The 23,742-nt window shown below is 42.7% G+C and overlaps 1 protein-coding gene and 1 non-coding gene across 2 annotated transcripts; one reads left to right on the forward strand and one right to left on the reverse strand.

The window, feature by feature from the left end:
- Positions 1-586: 586 nt before the first annotated feature.
- Positions 587-16,534, forward strand: LOC115147801 (transmembrane and coiled-coil domains protein 2-like). Its single transcript, XM_029690092.1, has 4 exons — positions 587-631; positions 14,545-14,955; positions 15,119-15,808; positions 15,964-16,534. Exons 1-4 carry the CDS (start codon positions 587-589, stop codon positions 16,261-16,263), a joined length of 1,446 nt encoding a protein of 481 aa, XP_029545952.1. The 3' UTR covers positions 16,264-16,534.
- Positions 6,426-6,498, reverse strand: trnaf-gaa (transfer RNA phenylalanine (anticodon GAA)). The gene has a single exon. It is a non-coding gene; the product is annotated as a tRNA-Phe (tRNA).
- Positions 16,535-23,742: the final 7,208 nt, after the last annotated feature.

Genomic DNA, 23,742 nt, shown 5'->3' on the forward strand with positions numbered 1-23,742 from the left:
CTACCCACCCTGAAACTAGAAATGGATCCGCCAAAAGGCAAGGATATACTTTCTCCAAAAATGTCACTCCTACTGGACCAGATTCTTCTTTATCATGTCCATCGATGCCAGTCTCCGAGCTTTACACCACACCTTCCACCTCACTTAACTCGCCCTCATTCCCTTCCATTTCAACTCCAGAACTCTGGCGCACAGCTCACTCTTTTTGCACTTGACACCAATCTCTTCGACACCCTGTCTCCATTTTTATCGTCATCTTCCTCAAATTCAAATCCAACCTCTTCTTCCTCTTTTTTCCCTCCATTCCTCCTCAGAAATCCACCTTTCTGTGTTCCTGTCCCAATATTCCTCTTCTCCCGCCATTGCTTGCCACAGACTGCCTCATTCCCTGACAAATATGGCACTGGTCAATATTTGTGTTACACCAACTAGGAGGTTGACTCTGATGGGAACTCACTCAATAACCAGGAGTGATACAGTAAGTCTTAAGAAACAGGAACAATGGCTTAAGAAACAGGAACAACGGCTTAAGAAACAGGAACAAGGGCAGCTAACAGAGTAGTGACAGTTTAAACACACACTGACCATGACCGTGGAGATCAACACTGCCACTGCCAACAGGTGCTCTCAGGTCAGAGGTCAAAAGTAAGATGGTAAGGAGTAGGGTGTCCACACAGAAAATTGACCAGTGTAAACTAGAGTTGATTTTTTAATGTAACATGTCTAGTGTTAACTCTCTAGGAGTGAAATTAACACTCAGTGGTATAAAAGGGAAAGGGGGATACCTAGTCTGTTGTACAACTGAATGCATTCAACTGAAATGTGTCTTCCGCATTTAACCCAACCCCACTGAATCAAGAACCCCAGTGTTGATGTTAACCAGTGTTGAGTGTCAGGTTGTGATGGTTTCAGTTTTACTCTACCCATCATCATATTTCCCAGCATGCTCTATTGCAGCTAGATTTTTTTGGATTGTTTTTAATATCTGTGTTTTTGCATTTACATTGATTGATTAATATTATGCGACACAAAGATAAATAATATACATTTTTCTAAACAAATCCAATCAGTTAGTTACAAATGGTTGTTCCAGTTTAAATGGCTTAGATAAGGGTTTTTTGACTCGTACCCTACTAGTCCGGAGCCTGCTGGGTTTCTGTTCTACCTGATCATTAATTGCACCCACTTGGTGTCCCAGGTCTAAAATCAGTCCCTGATTAGAGGGGAACAATGAAAAAACACAGTGGAACTTGCTTTGAGGCCCAGATTTGAGTTTGAGGGGTTTAGGTCATGTCCCTTATCAATGTCCCTAACTCTGACAGGCATTCTGAATACAGGTTGCGAAGGAATAAAAATTCCAGCTGTTGGATATCTTAACTCTGGCTGGGTTCCAACGGGAATTTACACATCACTTTGCAAGTCAGCATAATGTGACTTGCAGGCCGATATGTCGCTTGTAAACCAGGAGGTTGCTAACACCAATGTGTTAGAGTAAAACTTGGCCATGCAGTTGCCTAGAACCACATGTACTGTACACATACTGAGAAGAATAGCAGAAGGCGGTTTGAAATTCGGAATGCAAAAGTCTGGACAAGGAAACATGATGTGTGTTACGGGTTGGGGAAAGATGCCAACTTAATACTTTCACAACCGTGGCTTTGGACAGGGGTTGAGACTGTTACATAATAAGACCCCAGTTATTAGAGGAGACCGATATGGAGTCAGGCTTTGCTTGGATTATGACCAAGATTGGAACTTTACACATGAGCCAGTCAGGGTGATTTTAAAGTAGAGCAACCCACCAAACACCTCTTCACAGTCCACACTAACAGAACGCGCACACACACACACACACACACACACACACACACACACACACACACACACACACACACACTTTCTAAGCCTACATCTAACCATTCCCACAAGCACATTCATAATACAGATGGATAAACATCTCTTTATTACACGCACGCATACAGACAGTCATCGTGTCTCCCGTGTCAATTCTAGGGTGCACTGGGTATAGTCTCTTCCTGGAAAGGTATTAATTAACTAATGAGTGGCTCCCTAACACACACTGATAAAGAGACCAATAAGGAGAGAAACAAGCCAGGGAAAGAGAGACAGACAAAGGGAGGTAAAGAAAGTGAGAAAGAGAAAAGAAGTCTCCAAGGGGACAAAGGGTGTGGGATAAAGAACAGCATGTGAAATGTGAGGAGAGGAATAAAGAGGGAGTCCCCAGGGACAGAGGTAAGGACATGGGAGAGTTCTGGATACGTTGGAGAGCTGCTGGAGGAGGTGGGGTGTAGTCTGGGGAGCTACAGTACGGTTGGGGGATAGTAGAGAGTATGGAGTATTTTGCAGTTGCTGTTATGTAACAGAGTTTGGTCAGTGTGTTTGCGCTGCCATGTGCGGACTCTATGACCCAAAGGGTAAACCTACATACGATTAGTGTATAGTCATACAGACCACCACACATGAACCTACACAGGGTTTAAAAAGACACACACTACACCACAGCGAATTTCATTAACAACAAATAGAGTTAAAACATCACAGATTCATTCACTAGGGAAGCTAGTTTTTTCCTGGAAGAGGAGCACAAGTAGATGGCACACTGACATGCACAGACACAGCTATCTTTCTTTCTGTGTGTGTCTGATATATAGGGTTATATCCCCCTTTGTCTCCCATCTCTGTCGGTATACAGACGTATAGAGATGTGGCTGACAGCTTTCAGGACTTGGTTTTAACACCTACATCTGTAGGACAAAGGGGTCATGCAAATACACTTAAGATGTTGAAAATGACAGGCAAAGGTTGGGGGGACAAAACGAAACTAAGCAAAGTTAAACAAATAATAGGCCCAAGGCACTTTGTGTTGTTTAGTCAGTTTGCAAGCGCTGAGTGAGCGTGTGCGTGAGAGAGAGAGAGAGATGTAGATGAGTGGACACAGACACAATGGAGTGATGATCCAACGTGATTCAGCTAAATCTCACATTAAGTCAGACTGAGTGAATGCCCAGAACTCACACACTGATAGACACTAGCATATGAACCCTCTCTAACACAATGAGCAGGTTCAATGGGGGTACAATCAAACCATGAAAAACACATATTTACTTACATCTAAATGTGGCACAAGAGCTGGACAAAAAAAGAACAGCAAATAAGGTACACCTCTCATAACGTTCTGCTCCCACAAATGATCTTATTGAAGATTATCAACCAAAACTGTCTTCGTTAGGTTAGGTACAATCATCAACCCACCCACACTCAGAACAACATTCTCCCACAGGAGACTTGACAACAGACTACAGTATACTGCACAGAGGACAACAGACAAAGGTGAAGGTCAAGAGAGACAAAGAGTTAAAAGAAAGATATTTGAAGGGGGTGATTTTGGTGGTGGTATAGAGAAGTGGAGGGGTTTAGGAGGGCTTGATTAAAGGATAGAAGAGTCAGTGAGATGATAGGAGCCAGATCTGGTACTCATAATGATATGTAAGAGTGACTGGGTGTGTGTGTGTGTGTGTGTGTGTGTGTGTGTGTGTGTGTGTGTGTGTGTGTGTGTGTGTGGTAGCCTATGCATGCATTATGGGAAATTATACAACGGGTGGGTCTAATCCTGAATGCTGATTGGTTAAAACCGCATTCCAGTCGATGTCTATTCAACAAGTTACCACTGGCGAAATCTATGACGTTAAAATGACTATTTAATTCACTATCTCATCAGCCCAGCCAAGCAATTTATAAACTTGATCTCCACTATAAAATGCATCTAGACATTATCTCACATTTCTTTTAGACTACCATTTAGTTTTCAACAGGGGAGATATCTATAAATCTTGATGTCTGTCTCTCTGACATTTGCAACATTGTTTCAATATTCAAATTTGATCTCCAGCTGTCCCAGAGTAATGAACGTGTCAGGACGAGTCAGAAAGGCAGGCAGTGTTTCTCAGCAAGTGGAAATCGTGAATCAGCTGGTATCATTTTTATGGATATATACAAAAATGTTAATTAAGAAAAAGGTCAAACGAAACCAAGTGCAGTTTTGAAACCAAGTTTTTCCAGCTTCAGTTTGAAGTGATTGTGTTAGTGGTGTTGTTGGCTAGCTCCTCTCTGAACAACAGTGTCCTGATGAGTGAGCACATTTTCTACGCCAGGTGAAATCGCACTTCATTAGCTCATTGTTATGGATGTACCCAAATAAATGTCACTAGAAAACAGCTTAAACAAATGAAAATGCGGCTACTTTTTTTTTAAGAAGTTTGGCAATTGAATGTTTAGAACGAACGACTGGGTCGCGTCCATACAGTGCATTCGGAAAGTATTCAGACCCCTTCCCTTTTTCCACATGTTGTTACGTTACAGCCTTATTCTAAAATGGATTAAAGTAAATGTTTTCCTCATCAATCTACACACAATACCGCATAATGACAAAGCGAAAACAGTTTTTTATAAATGTTTGCAAATATATTAAAATTCAAAAACAGATAAGTTATTTACATAAGTATTCAGAACCTTTGCTTTGAGTCTCGAAATTGAGCTCAGGTGCATCCTTTTTCCATTGATCATCCTTGAGACGTTTCTACAACTTGATTGGACGTGATTTGGAAAGGCACATACACCTGTCTACAGTATATAAGGTACGGGAAGGGTACCAAAACATTTATGCAGCATTGAAGGTCCCCAAGAACACAGTGGCCTCAATCATTCTTAAATGGAAAAAGTTTAGAACCACCTATATACTCTTCCTAGAGCTAGCCGTCCAGCCAAACTGAGCAATCGGTGGAGAAGGGCCTTGGTCAGGAAGATGACCAAGAACCCGATGGTCAGTCTGACAGAGCTCCAGAGTTCCTCTGTGGAGATGGGAGAACGTTCCAGAAGGACAACCATCTCTGCAGTACTCTACCATTCAGGCCTTTATGGTAGAGTGGCCAGACGGAAGCGTCTCCTCAGTAAAAGGCACAAGACAGCCTGCTTGGAGTTTGCCAAAAGGCATCTAAAGGACTCTCAGACCATGAGAAACAAGGTTCTCTGGTCTGATGAAACCAAGATTGAACTCTTTAGCCTGAATGCCAAGCGTCACGTCTGGAGGAAACCGTGGCACAATCCCTACGGTGAAGCTTGGTGGTGGCAGCATCATGCTTTGGGGATTCTTTTCAGTGGCAGAGACTGGGAGACTAGTCAGGATCGAGGCAAAGATGAACGGAGCAAAGTACAGAGATCCTTGATGAAAACCTGCTCCAGAGCGCTCAGGACATCACACTGGGGCGAAGGTTCAACCTTCCAGCAGGACAACAACCTTAAGCACACAGCCAAGACAAAGCAGGAGTGGCTTCGGATCAGGTCTCTGAAGTGGCACCGCCAGAGGCCAGACTTGAACCTGATGATAGGAAGAATGATAGGAACCATTTCCCTGTTTGACCACTAGGTTTTATGGGTATTATGACTCATACTGTGGTACTCTATGGCCATGTAAATTAAACCTTTATTTAAACTGTCATCAACTGGGTTGAGCTAGAAGGACCAGGCCTGGAATTTAGTGATTTTAGGGGCAAGGGAATTTGGCTATTGTGTTCTTCGGGACCTTCAATGCTGCAGACATTTCTTGAAACCCTTCACCAGATCTGTACCTCTACAACATCCTGTCTTGGAGCTCTGCGTTCAATTCCTTCGACCTCATGGCTTGGTTTTTGCTCTGACATGCACTGTCAACTGTGGGACCTAATATATAGACAGGTGTGTGCCTTTTCAAATCATGTCCAATCAATTGAATTTACCACAGGTGGAATCCAATCAACTTATAGAAACCACTCAAGGATGATCAATGGAAACATGATGCCCCTGAGCTAAATTTCGAGTCTCATAGCAAAGGGTCTAACTACTTATGTAAATAAGTTTATTTTATTTTTAATACAATTGCTAAATTCTAAAAAACAGTTTTCACTTTGTCATTATGGGATATTGTGTGAAGATTGATGAGGATTATTATTTATTTAATCCATTTTACAATAAGGCTATAATGTAACAAAATGTGGAAAAAGTCAAGTGGTCTGAATACTTTCTGTAGGCACTGTAAATATAATGTGCAACAGTAAATTAATAGGTCAAAACTGGTGAAATTGTGTAACATCATATTTTGAGGCTGCTTTATTGACTACAGAATTTACAAGGGAATTACTACTTGATTAATTACATGATAGGATAGTTATTATGCAATGTAATAGGATTATTCAAAATTCCTAGCAACATTTGCACCATTAGCTGATAATAAGGTAAATTCTTGAAGTAGGTCTAAATTAAAATACTGTGCTCAAAAACATATATGACCTACTGTGGTTATTAAACAAGAGGTTCCAGAGAAACAGGGGGTTTCAGAGAAACAGGGTGGAAAAGGGTTGACACCGCTCTGCTGCCGAAACCCGGGATCGAACCAGGGACCTTTAGATCTTCAGTCTAACGCTCTCCCAACTGAGCTATTTCGGCGCTCTATACAGTAAGCCATCAGTAAGTATATTAAACGGTCAAATGTACAATACCGGGAGTGGCCGCATGGTGCTACTCAAACTCCAACAATAACTTGGTCGTCAACTTCAGAGCAAGGAAGGACACTTCGTAATATACACCAAACAAAAATAAACCGCAACATGTAAAGTGTTGGGCTCATGTTTCACGAGCTGAAATAAAAAATAAATACAACATTTCCATACGCACAAAAAGCTTATTTCTCTCGAATTATGTGCACACATTTGTTTACATCCCTGTTAATGAACATTTCTCCTTTGCTAAGATAATCCATCCACCTGACAGGTGTGGCATACCAAGAAACTGATGATCATTACACAGGTGCACCTTGTGCTGGGGTCAATAAAAGGCCACTTTAAAATGTGCAGGTTTGTCACACAACAAAATGCCACAGATGTCTGAAGTTTTGAGGGAGTGTGCAATTGGCATGCTGACTTGACTGCAGGAATGTCCACCAGAGCTGTTGCCAGAGATGTTATGTTAATTTATTTTTCATAAGCTGCCTCCAACATCATTTTAGAGAATTTGGCAGTACTTCCAACCCGGCCTCACAAACGCAGACCACATGTAACCACGCCAGCCCAGCGCATCCACATCCAGCGTTAACATTCTAGCTAACATCTGCTGCATCCAAAATAGTTATTTTGCAAAGATCACAACCAAATATAATATTAACGACTGTTCAAGCAATATTAAAAACATCATTGTAAGGATATGAGAACCCCAAAAATGTATTTTGCTTAGAAGTAATAAAAACGAAAATATAGGCAATGTTGAAAGGGTGCAGATGGCGATAGCTTTCTTACTGTAGCAAAGAGTCGCGCGCATCTGTCAGTGTTTCGTGTACTGGAAAGGGGTCTAGTGTATTTTATTTACGCACCCTGACAACGATGAGTCGAGGCTAGGAAATGTCTGGTAGCGACAATCAATGTCGTTCGCTTCCAAGCGTTGCACTCACCAACCAATCAAGAAGCTACCAACAATTGGCCAATCAGACCAGAGCTGTGGAATTGGCCAATTGAGTTAGAGCTAGGGCGGGACCTAGAAGGGGAGCGTTGCTCCTCTCTTTCGTAGTGTTCCACAGGTCAGGCACAAATAGTACAATGGGACAGATATTTCACCGGATGTATAAATGTGAAGCATTCACTTGGCGTTTCCACTCACTACCAAATATGTTGGTGAGAGGAAGCCCGGTGGCCGGCAGTGGAAGATGGGAGATGGAACAAGATGGATTTTGGCCGACATTCTGCAAATGTTCTCATAGATGCAACATTTGATCTCAATAAGTATACTGTTCCCAAAACTAGAATATGTTACGAAAAGATTGGACTACGTTTTGTAGACTTTACCCTTTGCCAAAGTTCCCAAAAATTACTTTGATTAGAAGGAGTGCAAGGGTGAATTGATTTTGCACACGCGAACCTCTAAGTAGACGTTCCATAACGGAAATATGCAAATACATGCTAGAATGAGCAAATAGGATCTCACTAGCAGGCTAGATCGTTCTTGGCTCTGTCCCCCTCCTTGCTTGTTCTGCCCACTATGACTCATATGTTCCCATTGGAAACGACAGGCTGTGGTCTATCTTAGTTTAGATATAAACGTCTTTGGCTAAAGCCAGATTACGCAACAACCAATGGTTGCGTACCACGTCATTGACTGTGTCATCGACTGACAAAATGCTATAACATATGATGTGGTTAGCTGATGATTAAAATACCTATCCAGGCGTTGTAAGATCTTTCACGCGTCAGAAACATCTAAGCATAGGAACGTGGCCTTCCTGTTTTCATGAATGCAATTCATCTTGAAAGTTTAAAACTTTAGCGGCTTATGCTATCTTTTTTTTAGCACAATGTTGTAGGTGTCTTGCAGGTGTTTACATGTTTGTAGTGTAAAGAGAGAAACAAATAAACAGGGTATACATAGTGATAGGATTGAAAGAAAGGCAGCGATGCTCTCAGATCAGCTTTCTCCGTTCACATCTTACCGGAACATAATTATTCCACAATACTGATGACGGATCAGCTACTATACTGAACAAAAATATAAACACAATATGCAACAATTTCAAAGATTTTACTGAGTTACAGTTCGTATAAGGAAATTAGTCAATTGAAATAAATTCATTAGGCCCTAGTCTATGGATTTTACATGACTGGGGTGCAGCCAAGCCATGTGTGTGGGCTTCACCTGTGGGATTGTCTGAGAGGTGGGGGAGGGTGCTGAGGAATATTTTTTCTGTCTGTAATAAAGCACTTTTGTGGTGAAAAACGTATTTTCGATTGCCTGGGCCTGGCTCCCCAGTGGGTGGGCCTGTCTGCCCAGATGTGGAGGTCCTGGGCTGGCATGGTTAAATGTGATCTGTGGTTGTGAGGCCCATTGGACGTACTACCAAATTCTCTAAAATGACATTGGAGGCAGTTTATGGTAGAGAAATGAACATTCAATTCTCTGGCAACAGCTCTGATTGTCAAGGCTCAGGACGAAGACCCATATGCAGACAGTTTCGAAGTAACACAAGTTTATTACAAAAACGGGGGCAGGCAAACAACAGGTCCAGGGCAGGCAGAGGTCAGTAATCCAGAGCAGAGTCCGAAAGGTACAGAACGGCAGGGCCAGGGCAGGCAGATGTCGGTAATCCAGGGTGGTGTGACAAGGTTTTGAAAGGCAGGCAGGCTCAGGGTCAGGGCAGGCAGAATGGTCGAAAACAGGAACTAGACAAAGACAGGCGTAAGGGAAAAAACGGCAGTAGGCTTTACAAGACAAAACGAACTGTCAACAGAGAACATAGGTATAAATACACTGGGGATAATGCGGAAGATGGGCGACACCTGGAGGGGGTTATAGACAAGCACAAAGACAGGTGAAACAAATCAGGGTGTGACTGATGGAGATTCCTGCAGTCAGCATGCTAATTGCACCCGCCCTCAAAACTTGGTGCATCTGTGATCATGCTGTTTAATCAGCTTCTTGATATGCCACACGTGTCAGGTGGATGGATATCTTGGAAAAGGTGAAAGGCCCACTAACAGGGTTATAAACAAATTTGAGAGAAATAAGCTTTTTGTGCATATGGAACATTTCTGGAGTTTTTTTTATTTCAGCTCAGAAATATATTATTGCCTATATGGCTACAAATATTGAGGCGGCTTATTCAAATGTTTAGCCTACCCTATAATAATGCACTAAATCGTAGATTTGACATCATTGCGCACGTTGTTACACAACATTAAATATATTGAGGCAAAAATTACAGATAGGAGCCTACAATTAGCTAAATCAAACTCAATATGATTGAAATAGGCCTATCTAGCCTATTGTATTTATCTTTTAATGCAGTCATCTCAGGTTTCATTTCAAGCATAATTTTATTCTTAACTGGTTTGTAACAATTGCAAAGGAATTGGCAACTTTGTATGTATTTGTAGTCAACTTAGTTCTGAAGTTATCTGCTGTCAGAGAGACAGATAAACGTCTTGATTCTATGTCTAGTGGAGTTCTTGTGTGTGCACTACATGAAACAACAGATAGTCCCCTCCAAAAAATCTAAAGGAAGTTTGTTCTATATTGCCTTCGGAAATTATTAAGACCCCTTGACTTTTTCCACATTTTGTAACGTTACAGCCTTATTCTAAAATTGATTAAATAACAAAACATGTATTTAACCCATTATTTTTTACACTAAATAGTCTCCATGTATACTTCCATAGATTATTTCTTCAACTGGTACCACGGGACCGTCAGATGAGTCTTGTGAGGCCTGTGGGCATCCTAGAGAAAAACATGTATGTGTTTGTGAGTCTCACCTGCACACAGAGGGGTTAGTGTGTAGCCCAAACTGTTCAGACACTACAGACAGAAGTTGGCAGATCGGCTGTACCAACGTCAGACAAATCCCAAGACGCTTGCGGGGGTCGTAGAGCAAAATGGAGAACACCATCGTGAGAGTCTCATCTTTCCACAGAGGAAAGAGTTTGTAGGCCAAACCGTTTGGATGATTTTGTGAGAAGACCGATTTTCGGGATGTCTCATGGTCTGACAAACAGAGCTCTAGCTCTGTCACCTTTCACCACAGATGCGGAAGTGTTACATAGGCAGATGCGGTGGATTGAGAAGCATCCAATGTAAAAAAAAACTGGTATCTCTAGTTTAAACTGACAGACTTTGATGGGGATTTTGTATGATGCTAATTAGATTTCCGCGGGGGCGCTGACATCGACTTTAGGGGGTTAACAATACTCCTACAAAGGTTCTTATGACGAACTTAGCCTTAAGATGATTTTGAGAAACCGGGCCCAGGCCAATGAAGAGACACACAGATTGTACAATATTAGGAGGAAATATATCAATTATAGGCTACAGTAGGCTACTAGGTAAACTAGGCACTGACTTACCTAATGATGAAGACGAAGTCTAAGCTACTCACAGGTGATGGCCATTGTGCTTGTGCCAATAGCCTATCACAACATAAGCTACTTTGGAAAACAGTGCTGTTCGGTCAAATTGAGGTTGTTGACCGACATCCGCAACAAAACATAAAAGTATAATCCATAGATGGCAGTCCTTATACATGGCATTTTGTTACACAAGCATTTGGAAAGTATTCAGACCCCTTGACTTTTTCCACATTTTGTTACATTACAGCCTTATTGTCGCATGTGCTCCTTCTCTGGCCTCTAGGTCACCAGGCTGCTTGTTATGGCGCACACCTGTCATCAGACTCACCTGGACTCCATCACTTCCCTGATTACCTTCCCTATATATGTCACTTCCTTTGGTTCCTTCCCCAGGCGTTATTGTCTCTGTTCCTCTGTCATGTCTGTGCGTTCTTTGTGTTTTCTTGTTTTGTATTATGTTACATTTATTTATTAAAACACTCCCTCCCTGAACTTGCTTCCCGACTCTCAGCACGCTCGTTACATTTATTCTAAATGAATTAAATATTTTTTTCCCCCTCATCAATCTACACACAATACCCCATAATGACAACTAAAACCGATTTGTCATTTTTACAAATGCATGCATAAAATAAAATAAAACTGAAATAGCTTTTACATAAGTATTCAGACCATTAACTCAGTACTTTGTTGAAGCACCCAGCGATTACAGCCTCGAGTCTTCTTGGGTATGTCGCTACAAGCTTGGCACACCTGTATTTGGGGAGTTTCTCCCATTCTTCTGTGCAGATCCTCTCAAGCTCTGTCAGGTTGGATGGGGAGCGTCGTTGCACAGCAATTTTCAGGTCTCTCCAGAGATGTTCGATCGGGTTCATGTCCGGCCTCTGGCTGGGTCACTCAAGGACAGTCAGAGACTTGTCCCAAAGCCACTACTGCGTTGTCTTGGCTGTGTGCTTAGGGTCGTTGTCCTGTTGGAAGGTGAACCTTCGTCCCAGTGTGATGTCCTGAACGCTCTGGAGCAGGTTTTCATCAAGGATCTCTCAGTACTTTGCTCTGTTCATCTTTCCCTCGATCCTGACTAGTCTGCCAGTCCCTGCCGCTGAAAAACATCCCCACAGTATGATGTGTCCACCACCAGGCTTCACCGTAGGGATAGTGCCGGGGTTTCTTCCAGACGTGAGGCTTGGCATTCAGGCCAAATAGTTCAATCTTGGTTTTATCAGACCAGAGAATCTTGTTTCTCATGGTCTAATAGTCCTTTAGTTGCCTTTTGTCAAACTCCAAGCGAGCTGTCATGTGCCTTTTACTGAGGAGTGGCTTCCGTCTGGCCACTCTACCATAAAGGCCTGATTGGTGGAGTGCTGCAGAGATGGTTGTCCTTCTGGAAGGTTCTACCATCTCCACAGAGGAACTTCAGTATGCTGTCAGAGTGATCATCGGGTTCTTGGTCACCTCCCTTACCAAGGCCCTTCTCCCCCGATTGCTCAGTTTAGCCAGGAGGCCAGCTCTAGGAAGAGCCTTGGGGGTTCCAAACTTCTTCCGTTTAAGAATGATGGAGGCCACTGTGTTGTTGGTCACCGTCAATGCTGCAGAAATTTTTGGTACCCTTCCCCAGATCTGTCCCTCGACAAAATCCTGTTTCGGAACTCTACGGACAATTCCTTCGACCTCATGGCTTGGTTTTTGCTCTGACATGCATTATCAACTTTAGGACCTTAGGCACACACCTGTCTATATATCTATATAACAGGTGGACTCCAATCAAGTTGTAGAAACATCTCAAGGATGATCAATGGATACAGGATGCACCCGAGCTCAATTTCGAGTCTCATAGCAAAGGATCTGAATACTTATGTAAACAAGGTATTTTTAAAAACCTGTTTTCTCTTTGTCATTATGGGGTATTGTGTGTAGATTGATGAGAAAAAAGATATACCATAATTTCCGGACTATTAAGCGCACCTGAATATAAGCCGCACCCACTGAATTTAAAAAAATATATTATTTTGAACATAAATAAGCCGCACATGTCTATAAGCAGCAGGTGCCTACCGGTACATTGAAACAAATGAACTTTACACAGGCTTTAACGAAACACGGCTTGTAACAAAAATAAATAGGCTTTAACGAAACACGGCTTCTAACAAAAACAAATAGGCTTTAACGAAACACGGCTTGTAACAAAAAATAAAAAAAATAGCAGTAAGCTTTAGTTGTCTTTTTTGCACTGAGTCAATTCCTCACGCTGCTGTTTCCAACGTCTTATCATCGACTCATTAAGACCAAGCTCCCGTGCAGCAGCTCTATTTCCTTTTCCAACAGCCAGATCAATCGCCTTCAACTTGAAAGCTGCATCATATGCATTTCTCCGTGTCTTTGCCATGATGAGGGTGACAAAATGGCTACTGTAATCAGAATGATGGGAAGTTTGAGAGCGCTCGATTTAATCTAAACAGTAAACAAAAAAGTTGCTTGACCTTAACCCGTTCGGCAATTTCATTGGTCTAATGAAAGCTTCATGCCTCCAAAAAACTGAGCACGTCACAGAATTAGTTTTTATAGAATTTTTTTTTGAAAGCGGGTAAAATCCATATATTAGCCGCGTCATTGTTTAAGCCGCGAGGTTCAAAGCCTGGGAAAAAAGTTGCGGCTTATAGTCCCGAATTTATAGTCCCAAATTTACGGTATTCTACATTTTAGAATAAGGCTGTAACGTAACAAAATGTGGATACTTTCCGAATGCACTGTATATCATTTTGGCAAAATTATTTCAATTTATCAGAGGGTGCTGCAGCACCTCCAGCACCCCTACTTCCTGCGGCTATGCCAACATGGTGGTATCTTCTATAGTTAAATGGAATAAATCATCTGCAGATGTTCAACACATCCATGTTTGAGTGTGACAACAGTCAAGATGAAGAGCAGGCCCATCTCATCTTCCTGCTAAAAAAAAAACTGTTGTTTAGATCTGTGTCATAATCAATGTAATTACCATAAAGATACATTCTATTGCATTCCTTTTCCATTAAAGGAACAGCCTGTAACCTGGTGATGTCATAAGTGGTCTACAAAACTATTTTAGCTATGCAGCTATTGGTCCTTAATTTTTTTTGTTAAGGTAAGACAGTTGTGCTCATATTCTCCCAAAATCAACGGGATGCTACATTAATTGAAATTACCAATGAACGGTTGGAAATCTTAGATTGTGGTTCAAAGAATATATAATTATCAATTGATAATACAGATGTTTGTCCATATCATGTAACTGTTGTTTCTTCACAATGAAAAACATAATTCTGATTAGAATCAAGGCACTGTAAATCATGATTTCCTAGTTTAGCAGCCTATGTGAAAATTGTATTTATGTGAACATTTTATGTATTGAGGACCTAGTCCTGTTTGAAGGCAGCTCTGTCAGGAAATGTCTGCATATGAGGCTGGGGTTGGGCAAGGAAAAACAACAACAAAAAATAAATCACCAGATATGTCATTGTGATGCGTTTTCTGCTTTAAAAGGAACATTTTACCATATAATGCTGCAATGTAATCAATCATGCTCACTCCACTCTGTCTCTTTGTCTGTACTCTGTCACCCCGCCCCCCTTAGCTGGATAAGAGTGAGGTGACAACGTTTGACCTGCCCCTCTCAGCCAGCCATGGCGCCACTGACGCCTCTGCCTCTAACATCAGCGTGGATGGAGCAGGGGCTGTGGCCGGGGTGGAAGCTCTGGCCGGGGGGGCTGAAGTGTCAGTGGTCGCCGAGGCCCAGCGGAAACGGGCTGCTCTAGAGCAGCTACAGCAGAAGATCCTGAAGAGCATTGAGCAGATTCGGATAGAACAGGAGGCACGAAACGACAACGTGGCAGAGTACTTGAAGTTGGCCCACAATGCCAACAGGCATCAGGCTTTTCGTATCAAACAGGTGTTTGAGAAGAAGAACCAGAAGTCTGCACAGACCATCGCCCACCTGCACAAGAAGCTAGATCACTACCACAAGAAGCTGAAGGAGATACAGCAGGTGTGTGTGTGTGTGTGTGTGTGTGTGTGTGTGTGTGTGTGTGTGTGTGTGTGTGTGTGTAAAGAGAGAGAGAAAGAAAATGAAATGAGTCGTCCATGTCTCATTGGTCTACTTTTGCGTTGACACCTTTTCCCCCATCCACATTACCTCCCTCTCCTTATAGCAAGGTCTGGGCCGGCAGCCTAAGGATGTGCTGGGGGATATGCAACAGGGGCTGAAGGATGTAGGGGCTAACGTACGAGCAGGGATCAGTAGCTTTGGTGGAGGAGTGGTGGAGGGTGTCAAAGGGGGCATGTCAGAACTCACCCATACAGCTGTGGTGTCTAAGCCCCTGGAGTTTGTCAGCTTGATCCACAACAAATTCGGCAGCACACACTCGCTGGAGGATGGTGTGGAGGAGCATTCAGATGATGTACCCCTGAGTAGCAGCGTCACCTTGGCCTCCAGCTCAAAGTACAGTAGTGACGACGAGTGCTCCAGTGACTCTGTGACAGGCAGTAATTATTTCGGGACTGGGGGAGGAGGGGGGATGTTGGGGTTGGGGCCGGCCATGCTGGATGGGAACCACCACCACAGGTCCTGGGACATTCGGCTGGAAGGCCTGCAGGAGATCAAGGCCAGCCAGGCCCACATGGAGGATGCCATCGAGGACATAAAGAGTCAGCTGCAGAGTGACCACTCCTACATGACCCAGTGCCTACAGGAAGAGAAGTACAGGTATGAGCTACTGGAGGATCAGCTGAATGACCTGACAGAGCTGCACCAGAACCAGATGTCCAACCTGATACAGGAGCTGGCCAGCATGGAAGAGAAAGTGACCTACCAGTCCTATGAGAGAACCAGAGACTCTCAGGTAAAGAGGCAAAAACCTGGATGTATAAGATATACTGAAACACACAAGCATGAGTGCAGAAAGGAGCCTATAGTACCCGTAAAGCTGTTGGAACTTTATGTTTGCCTGTGTTTGTATTTGTATATACATATTATGTTATGTGTGTGTCTGTACAGGAGGCGGTGGAGTCATGCATGAACCGCATCACTAGGTTAGAGCTGCAACAGCAGCAGCAGCAGATGCTGCAATGGGAGGGTGTGGAGAACACCAATGCCCACGCCCTGCTGGGAAAACTCATCAACATCATCCTGGCTGTCATGGCTGTAGCGCTAGTGTTCGTCTCCACCCCTGTTAACTTCATCACCCCACTCATAAAGACCAGAGCGCGCGTGGTCGCCACTGTCTTGTTGGCCCTTTTTCTGTTTATCCTCTGGAAGTACTGGGACTTCCGGGAGCTTTGGCTACTGCCAGGCTGACCCCTCCATAGGCCATCACCCACACACATTTTTTGGACTTGACCTACCACCTACACTGAAAAAAATGAAGGTTCTTAAGGTTCCTTGGAGAACTCTTGCCCGATAAATAAACTTGGAGTTAAGTGTGAGGTTCTTGACGTGGCATCTACAGTTCTTCAGAATTCTAAAAGGTTCTTGACGTGGCATCTACAGTTCTTCAGAATTCTAAAAGGTTCTTGACGTGGCATCTACAGTTCTTCAGAATTCTAAAAGGTTCTTGACGTGGCATCTACAGTTCTTCAGAATTCTAAAAGGTTCTTGAAATGTATGAAAGCCTGCAGATGTGTCCCTTTCATAGTACACAGCAAGTTGGCCAGAGTTTTTCAGTGTAACATTTCTAGTGTTGATTCAAGAGTTACATTAACACGGTAAAGTGTTAAATTAACACTAAGTGGTGTAAAATAGACCTAGTGTTAGTGTTAATTACCAGAGTTGAACATAAACCACACCCCAGCATGCTATATTGCAGGTATATTGTTTTAATTGTTTGTTTTAAAATCTAGGTTTTTCCATGTACTTTGATTAATTAATCTTACACTACTCAAATATAAATAGCATTGTGGCCTCCTTAGTGGCGCAGTGGTCTAAGGTCTAGCACATCACAGTGCTAGCTGTGCCACTAGAGAGCCTGGTTCAAGTCCAGGTTCTGTTGCAGCCCGCTGTGACCGGGAGACCCATGGGGCAGTGCACAATTGGCCCGGGTTTGGCCAGCAGGAATGTTCTTGTGCTCTAGTGACTCATGTGGTGGGCTGAGTGCAATGCATGCTGACACGGTGCCAGATGTATGGCGTTTCCTCTGACACATTGGTGCGGCTGGCTTCCAGGTTAAGCGGGCATTGTGTCAAGAAGCAGTGCGGCTGGGTTGTGTTGTGTTTTGGAGGACGCACGGCTCTCGCCCTTTGCCTCTCCCGAGTCCGTATGGGAGTTGCAGAGATGAGACAAGACTAACTACCAATTGGATACCATGAAAAAGGGATAAACAAAAAATACAATTATAAGAAAAAATAAATAGCATACAATTTTGTAAACTATTCCAATCTGTTACTTGAACTATTGTACCCGTTACTGAAATGGTTGTTCCAGTTTAGATGTTTAAGGTAGTCTCATATCTTAGTCTTCCCAACCATGGCAGTCATTCTGAATGCAGGTTGTTGGTGAATAAAAATTGCAAATGTTTATTTGTTGGATTCCAATAGGAATAACACATCATTTTGCAAGCCAGCATAATATCACTTGCAGCAGGCCTGATGTGGCCTGTAAACTATGAGGCCACTGTATTAGGGTATAACTAGGCCCTCAAAAGACAGCCTTATGAAATATGTATTGTTCTGAAACAAATACCTTTGATGACAACTGTCACGAAGTGCATGTCCTTGACCTATAGACAATGGCACAAACATATTATAGCTTTGAGAAATACTCTATTGTATCTCGTCAAGGTATAGCCAAGAATCTGGAAATAAAAAAGAATATGTTGGTTAGAGTTTCCGTTTGCCAACAATACTTTGACATAAGGCGCCAAAGTCAAGTGTTTGTTGTGGACTCCAGTAACTAAAACAATGTAACTTGTTAACCATGTTTCTACCGTGTATAGCTGCCCATCATGCTCTAGCAATGTGAAATATATTATTTGAATAACGATGGAAGAGTTGGTAGAGAATAATCATATACTTTAACCTACCTGATGTGTTTGTTTGAAGTGCAGGTGTACATTACGCAAGATGGACATTAGTCTGCTTCTTCAATGGTGTTTAAATGCGGTTGGCATCCAATGTTAATACTGCATTACCTCCAACAGCTGGACGGGTATTGAATAAGAAACAAAAAAAACATTCTGGAAAAGGGGAAAAACGACATTGTACAAAATAGAACACGTAAAAAAACAAAACATACTTCTTCAATAGCACAGTCCACTCCAAAATATATCCCTACACAGGTTCAGGGGCCTGTGATGGGGATTACATTCCTCCGACAGGATTTCTTGCAACGCCTCGGCTGTGAAATCACGAAGATCCCAAACATTTTCAGTGGCATTCACAATGATTGCAATTTTCTTAGACTTCTTCTCCGCTTCTGCTGTACAGTTGATGACCATTGCAAAGAATAATACAAAGTCATCCCTCGGTTGATGAGAAACCTGCACTGGTCATCGTGGCTCTACTACTGTTGCTTCTTCCCCGCCACTCGTTCCTTCCAATTTTCTCACCGCCTCCAGATGGGAGACACACTGGACACTCCTTAGCCTTGCCACCTCATTCTCCTTCACCCTAACAGGGCACTCCAAGAATTCAGGCTCACGTTCACCTCCACAGTTTCAGCATTTTCCTTAATTTGGAAAACTATATTCTTCCCTTCTGCACACACTTGACACGTTACCAAATCTTTTACATTTATGACACTTCAGGGGCTTGTGCACAAAAGCTCTTACAGGGTAACTCATGAATACTCATTTATATCAAAGAACAGTAGCATGGATGAAATGAACTTCTTTTCTCCGTCCACCATACAGCTCAATCGACGTGCACCAACCACTCCATTGATGTCTTCAGTTATATCCTCTGCCTTTATTTCTAGCGCCACCCCAGAAATAACCTTGATAGGCGCTCTGCTTCGAAAACCCATGCAGGAAACATTCCACTCCGATATCTTTCTGAGTCTTAACACATGCTTCTTAACGCACAGAAAATCAAAATAAGACCACTAATTGTAACTATCACCGACTCCACACTTCCTTCTAACACATTCCAGATTTTCCTGGAGACGTTAAATGGATTTCCCAAGTAGCATTGATCCAAAACCCTCACTCTGACCAAAAACAAGTCTAGTGGTTTCCTATTTTCCACCATAGCTTTATTTCTCGTTTCCCTTTTTCTTTGCCACTGTAACCCACTCATTCTCACTTTCTGCACTATTAGCTTCACTCGACTCACTAGCGGTTTCAAACAAAACTTCCGCCATCTCCGTCCCCCACATCCGTTACCTCTCCACATTAGTCTGCAAGTCATACAGGAACATTTATTGGTTGATGGGATTAACCAAAGTGATCAATTATCCCGGGGGTGAATTACTTCATGAATGTATGTGTGACTCAAAGAAGAAGACATGGCACAAGTTATTGAAGTGTGGGTTTATGTAAAACTGTTGTTTAGAATGTTATATGTCCATGAGAACTTATGCATTTATGGTAGAAATGTGTTTTGGGGATATCATGATGGAACATTCCTAGCGGAAGTGAGTTCATGGAAAGAGTACTTATGTGCTCAGTTGGCCTTTGACTGGGAGGAGAGAGAGCAAGCTAGGCAGGTAACAGGTTGGTTAGAGTTGAGCCATACCTGAGTTTTGTTATAGGCAAGGAGTTGTTGCAGGAATAGTTTATGCTGAGAACGTCTTTGATTTATTCAAATCTTGTCAACACCCTCTGTGTTATTTTCAGTACAAAGTTTATCGGCCAATTCATCCTGCATCTGTTAATATTGTAAATAAAACCCTCTAAGAGAGGTGAGCACCAGAACATCCTGTCTGCCTCCTCACTGTCCAATCTACCGCGTCAGCTTCTGCTTCACAACAACATGTTTACTTAGAATCTCACTTGGTGAAGGCTACAGGCCTGAAAATGAATAAATGCAACAACTATGTCTCTGTCACTGGCCAGCACAGTCATGGGTGACACTGGTAACTCAAAAAGTCACTTGAAAAGTAAACCTACAGCAGGGCTATTCAATTCCGGTCCTGGAGGGCCGAAACATTTCTGATTTTGGAATTTTGTATGGTTCTTCAGAGACCCTGAAAAATTGTTCCCCTGCAGCACAGGTGTCAAACTCATTCCACGGAGGGCCGAGTGGCTGCGGCTATTCGTTCCTCCCTTGTACTTGATTGATAAATTAAGGTCACTAATTAGTAAGGAACTCCCCTCACCTGGTTGTCTAGGGCTTAACTGAATAGAAAAAACAAAAACCAGCAGACACTATGCCCTCCAGGGAATGAGTTTGACACCCCTGCCCTATGGCATTGCTCATAAGATCCTTATTTGGTTCAAACGTGCACCTTTATTTTTAAGAGAGTATGAGACATAAATACATCTTGATATGTGGCTGAGAAGATAAGCTTGTTTCATCCAACACATTTATTTGATAAATGTATAAAATATTATAAATATACATTTATTTATTTTAAACACATTTTTAAACAAACATTTGACCCCCTAAATAATATATATTAAATCATATATATAAAAATAAAAAAATCATCTTATTAAACTGGGAAAATCTATAGTAACAAATCTAGGCCAAGGCAAAGCCTACAACTGCTAATATCAGCAGCTAATAACTTTTTGTAATCAATTTAATTCAGCACTTAATCAGATCTACGAGGAGCCTAACGAATAATTCAGCGTCGTCCTCTGACAACCTCCTGGGGTCAAAGACAAACGCTTATCTGACAGGCACCTAGCTGAGTCACATGACCGCCACACTGTCGCACCACACAGCACACCTCAGCATAACAGCATCTGAACTTAAAAGTTCCCTGTCCTACTCTCATCAATACCCCATAAGGACAAAGCAAAAACACGTTTTTAGAATTTTTGCAAATATATTAAAAATGAAAAACAGAAATACCTTATTTACATACATTTTCAGATAGGTCACAACAATAGACAAACACAGTTTGCTTAAACTAATAACACACAAACAATTATACGTTTTCATGTCTTCATTGAACACACCATGTAAACGTTCACAGTGCAGGGTGAAAAAAGTATGTGAACCCTTGGATTTAATAACTAGTTGACTCTTTTTTGGTAGCAATAACCTCAACCAAACGTTTTCTGTAGTTGCTGATCAGACCTGCACAATGGTCAGGAGGAATTTTGGACCATTCCTCTTTTCAAAACTGTTCCAGTTCAGCAATATTCTTGGGATGTCTGGTGTGAACTGCTCTCTTGAGATCATGCCACATCTCAAATCAGGTTGAGGTCAGGACTCCAGAAGGAGTATTTTCTTCTGTTGAAGCTATTCTGTTATTGATTCACTTATTTTTGATTTTATTTTACCTTTATTTAATTAACTAGGCAAGTCCGTTAATAAGAACAAATTCTTATTTTCAGTGATGGCCTAGGAACAGTGGGATTTGGGTCTGTGTTTTGGGTCGTTGTCCTGTTGCATCACCCAACTTCTGTTGAGCTTCAATTGGTGGACAGATAGCCTAACATTCTCCTGCAAAATGTCTTGATAAACTTGAGAATTCATTTTTTCCGTCGATGATAGCAAGTTATCCAGGCCCTGAGGCAACAAAGCAGCCCAAACCACGATGCTTCCTCCACCATACTTTATAGTCGGGATGAGGTTTTGATGTTGGTGTGCTGTGCCTTTTTTTCCACACATAGGGTTGTTTGTTTCGTCTGTCCACAGAATATTTTGCCAGTAGCGCTGTGGAACATCCAGGTGCATATTTGCAAACTTCAGACGTGCAGCAATGTTTTTTTTGGACAGCAGTGGCTTCTTCTTCCGTGGTGTCCTCCCATGAATACCATTCTTGTTTAGTGTTTTACGTATCGTAGACTCGTCAACGGAGATGTTAGCATGTTCCAGAGATTTCTGTAAGTATTTAGCTGATACTCTAGGATTCTTCTTAACCTCATTGAGCATTCTACACTGTGCTCTTGCAGTCATCTTTGCAGGACGACCACTCCTAGGGAGAGTAGCAACAGTGCTGAACTTTCTCCACTAACTCCAAAATGTTCTGGGACACTGTAAAGTCCATGGAGAATAAGAGCACCTCCTCCCAGCTGCCCACTGCTGAGGCTAGGAAACACTGTCCCCACCGATAAATCCGCGATAATTGAGAATGTCAATAAGCATTTTCTACGGCTGGCAATGCATTCCACCTGGCTACCCCTACCCCGGTCAACAACCCTGCACCCCTCACTGCATCTTGCCCAAGCCTCCCCCATTTCTCCTTCACCCAAATCCAGATAGCTGATGTTCTGAAAGAGCTGCAAAATCTGGACCCCTACAAATCAGCAGAGCTAGACAATCTGGACCCTCTCTTCCTAAAATGATCATCCGAAATTGTTGCAACCCCTATTAGTAGCTTGTTCATCCTCTCTTTCGTATAATCTGAGATCCACAAAGATTGGAAAGCTGCCGTGGCCATCCCCCTCTTGAAAGGGGGAGACACTCTAGACCCAAACTGCAACAGACCTACATCTATCCTACCCTGCCTTTCTAAGGTCTTCGAAAGCCAAGATAACAAACAGATCACCGACCATTTCGAATCCCACCGTACCTTCTCCACTATGCAATCTGGTTTCCGAGCTGGTCACGGGTGCACCTCAGCCACGCTCAAGGTCCTAAACAATATCATAACCGCCATCGATAAGAGACAATACTGTGCAACTGTATTCATTGACCTGGCCAAGGCTTTCAACTCTTTCAATCACCATATTCTTATCGGCAGACTCAACAGCCTTGGTTTCTCAAATGACTGCCTAGCCTGGTTCACCAACTACTTCTCTGACAGAGTTCAGTGTGTCAAATCGGAGGGCCTGTTGTCCGGACCTCTGGCAGTCTCTATGGGGGTGCCACAGGGTTCAATCCTCGGGACGACTCTTTTCTCTGTATACATCAATGATGTCGGTCTTGCTGCTGGTGATTCTCTGATCCACCTCTATGCAGACGACACCATTCTGTATACTTCTGGCCCTTCTTTGGACACTGTGTTAACTAACCTCCAGACAAGCTTCAATGCCATACAACTCTCCTTCCGTGGCCTCCAACTGCTCTTAAATGCAAGCAAAACTAAATGCATGCTCTTCAACTGATCGCTACCCACACCTAGCCACCCGTCCAGCATCACTACTCAGGATCACTGGACGGTTCTGACTTAGAATGTGTGGACAACTACAAATACCTAGGTGTCTGGTTAGACTGTAAACTCTCCTTCCAGACCCACATTAAGCATCTCCAATCCAAAATTAAATCTAGAATCGGCTTCCTATTTCGCAACAAAGCATATTTCACTCATGCTACCAAACTGACTATCCTACCGATCCTTGACTTCGGCGATGTCATTTACAAAATAGCCTCCAACATGCTACTCAGCAAATTGGATGCAGTCTATCACAGTGCCATCTGTTTTGTCACCAAAGCCCCATATACTACCCACCACTGCGACCTGTATGCTCTATTTGGCTGGCCCTCGCTTCATATCCGTCGCCAAACCCAATGGCTCCAGGTCATCTGTAAGTCATTCCTAGGTAAAACCCCGCCTTATCTCAGCTGACTGGTCACCATAGCAGCACCCACCAGCAGCACGCTCCCCAGCAGCTATACTTCACTGGTCACCCCCCAAAGCCTATTCCTCCTTCGGCCGCCTGTCCTTCCAGTTCTCTACTGCCAATGACTGGAGACATATCTCCCTCACTAGCTTTAAGCACCAGCT

Source organism: Salmo trutta, chromosome 14, assembly GCF_901001165.1.
Source record: "Salmo trutta chromosome 14, fSalTru1.1, whole genome shotgun sequence".
Classification (NCBI taxonomy): domain Eukaryota; kingdom Metazoa; phylum Chordata; class Actinopteri; order Salmoniformes; family Salmonidae; genus Salmo; species Salmo trutta.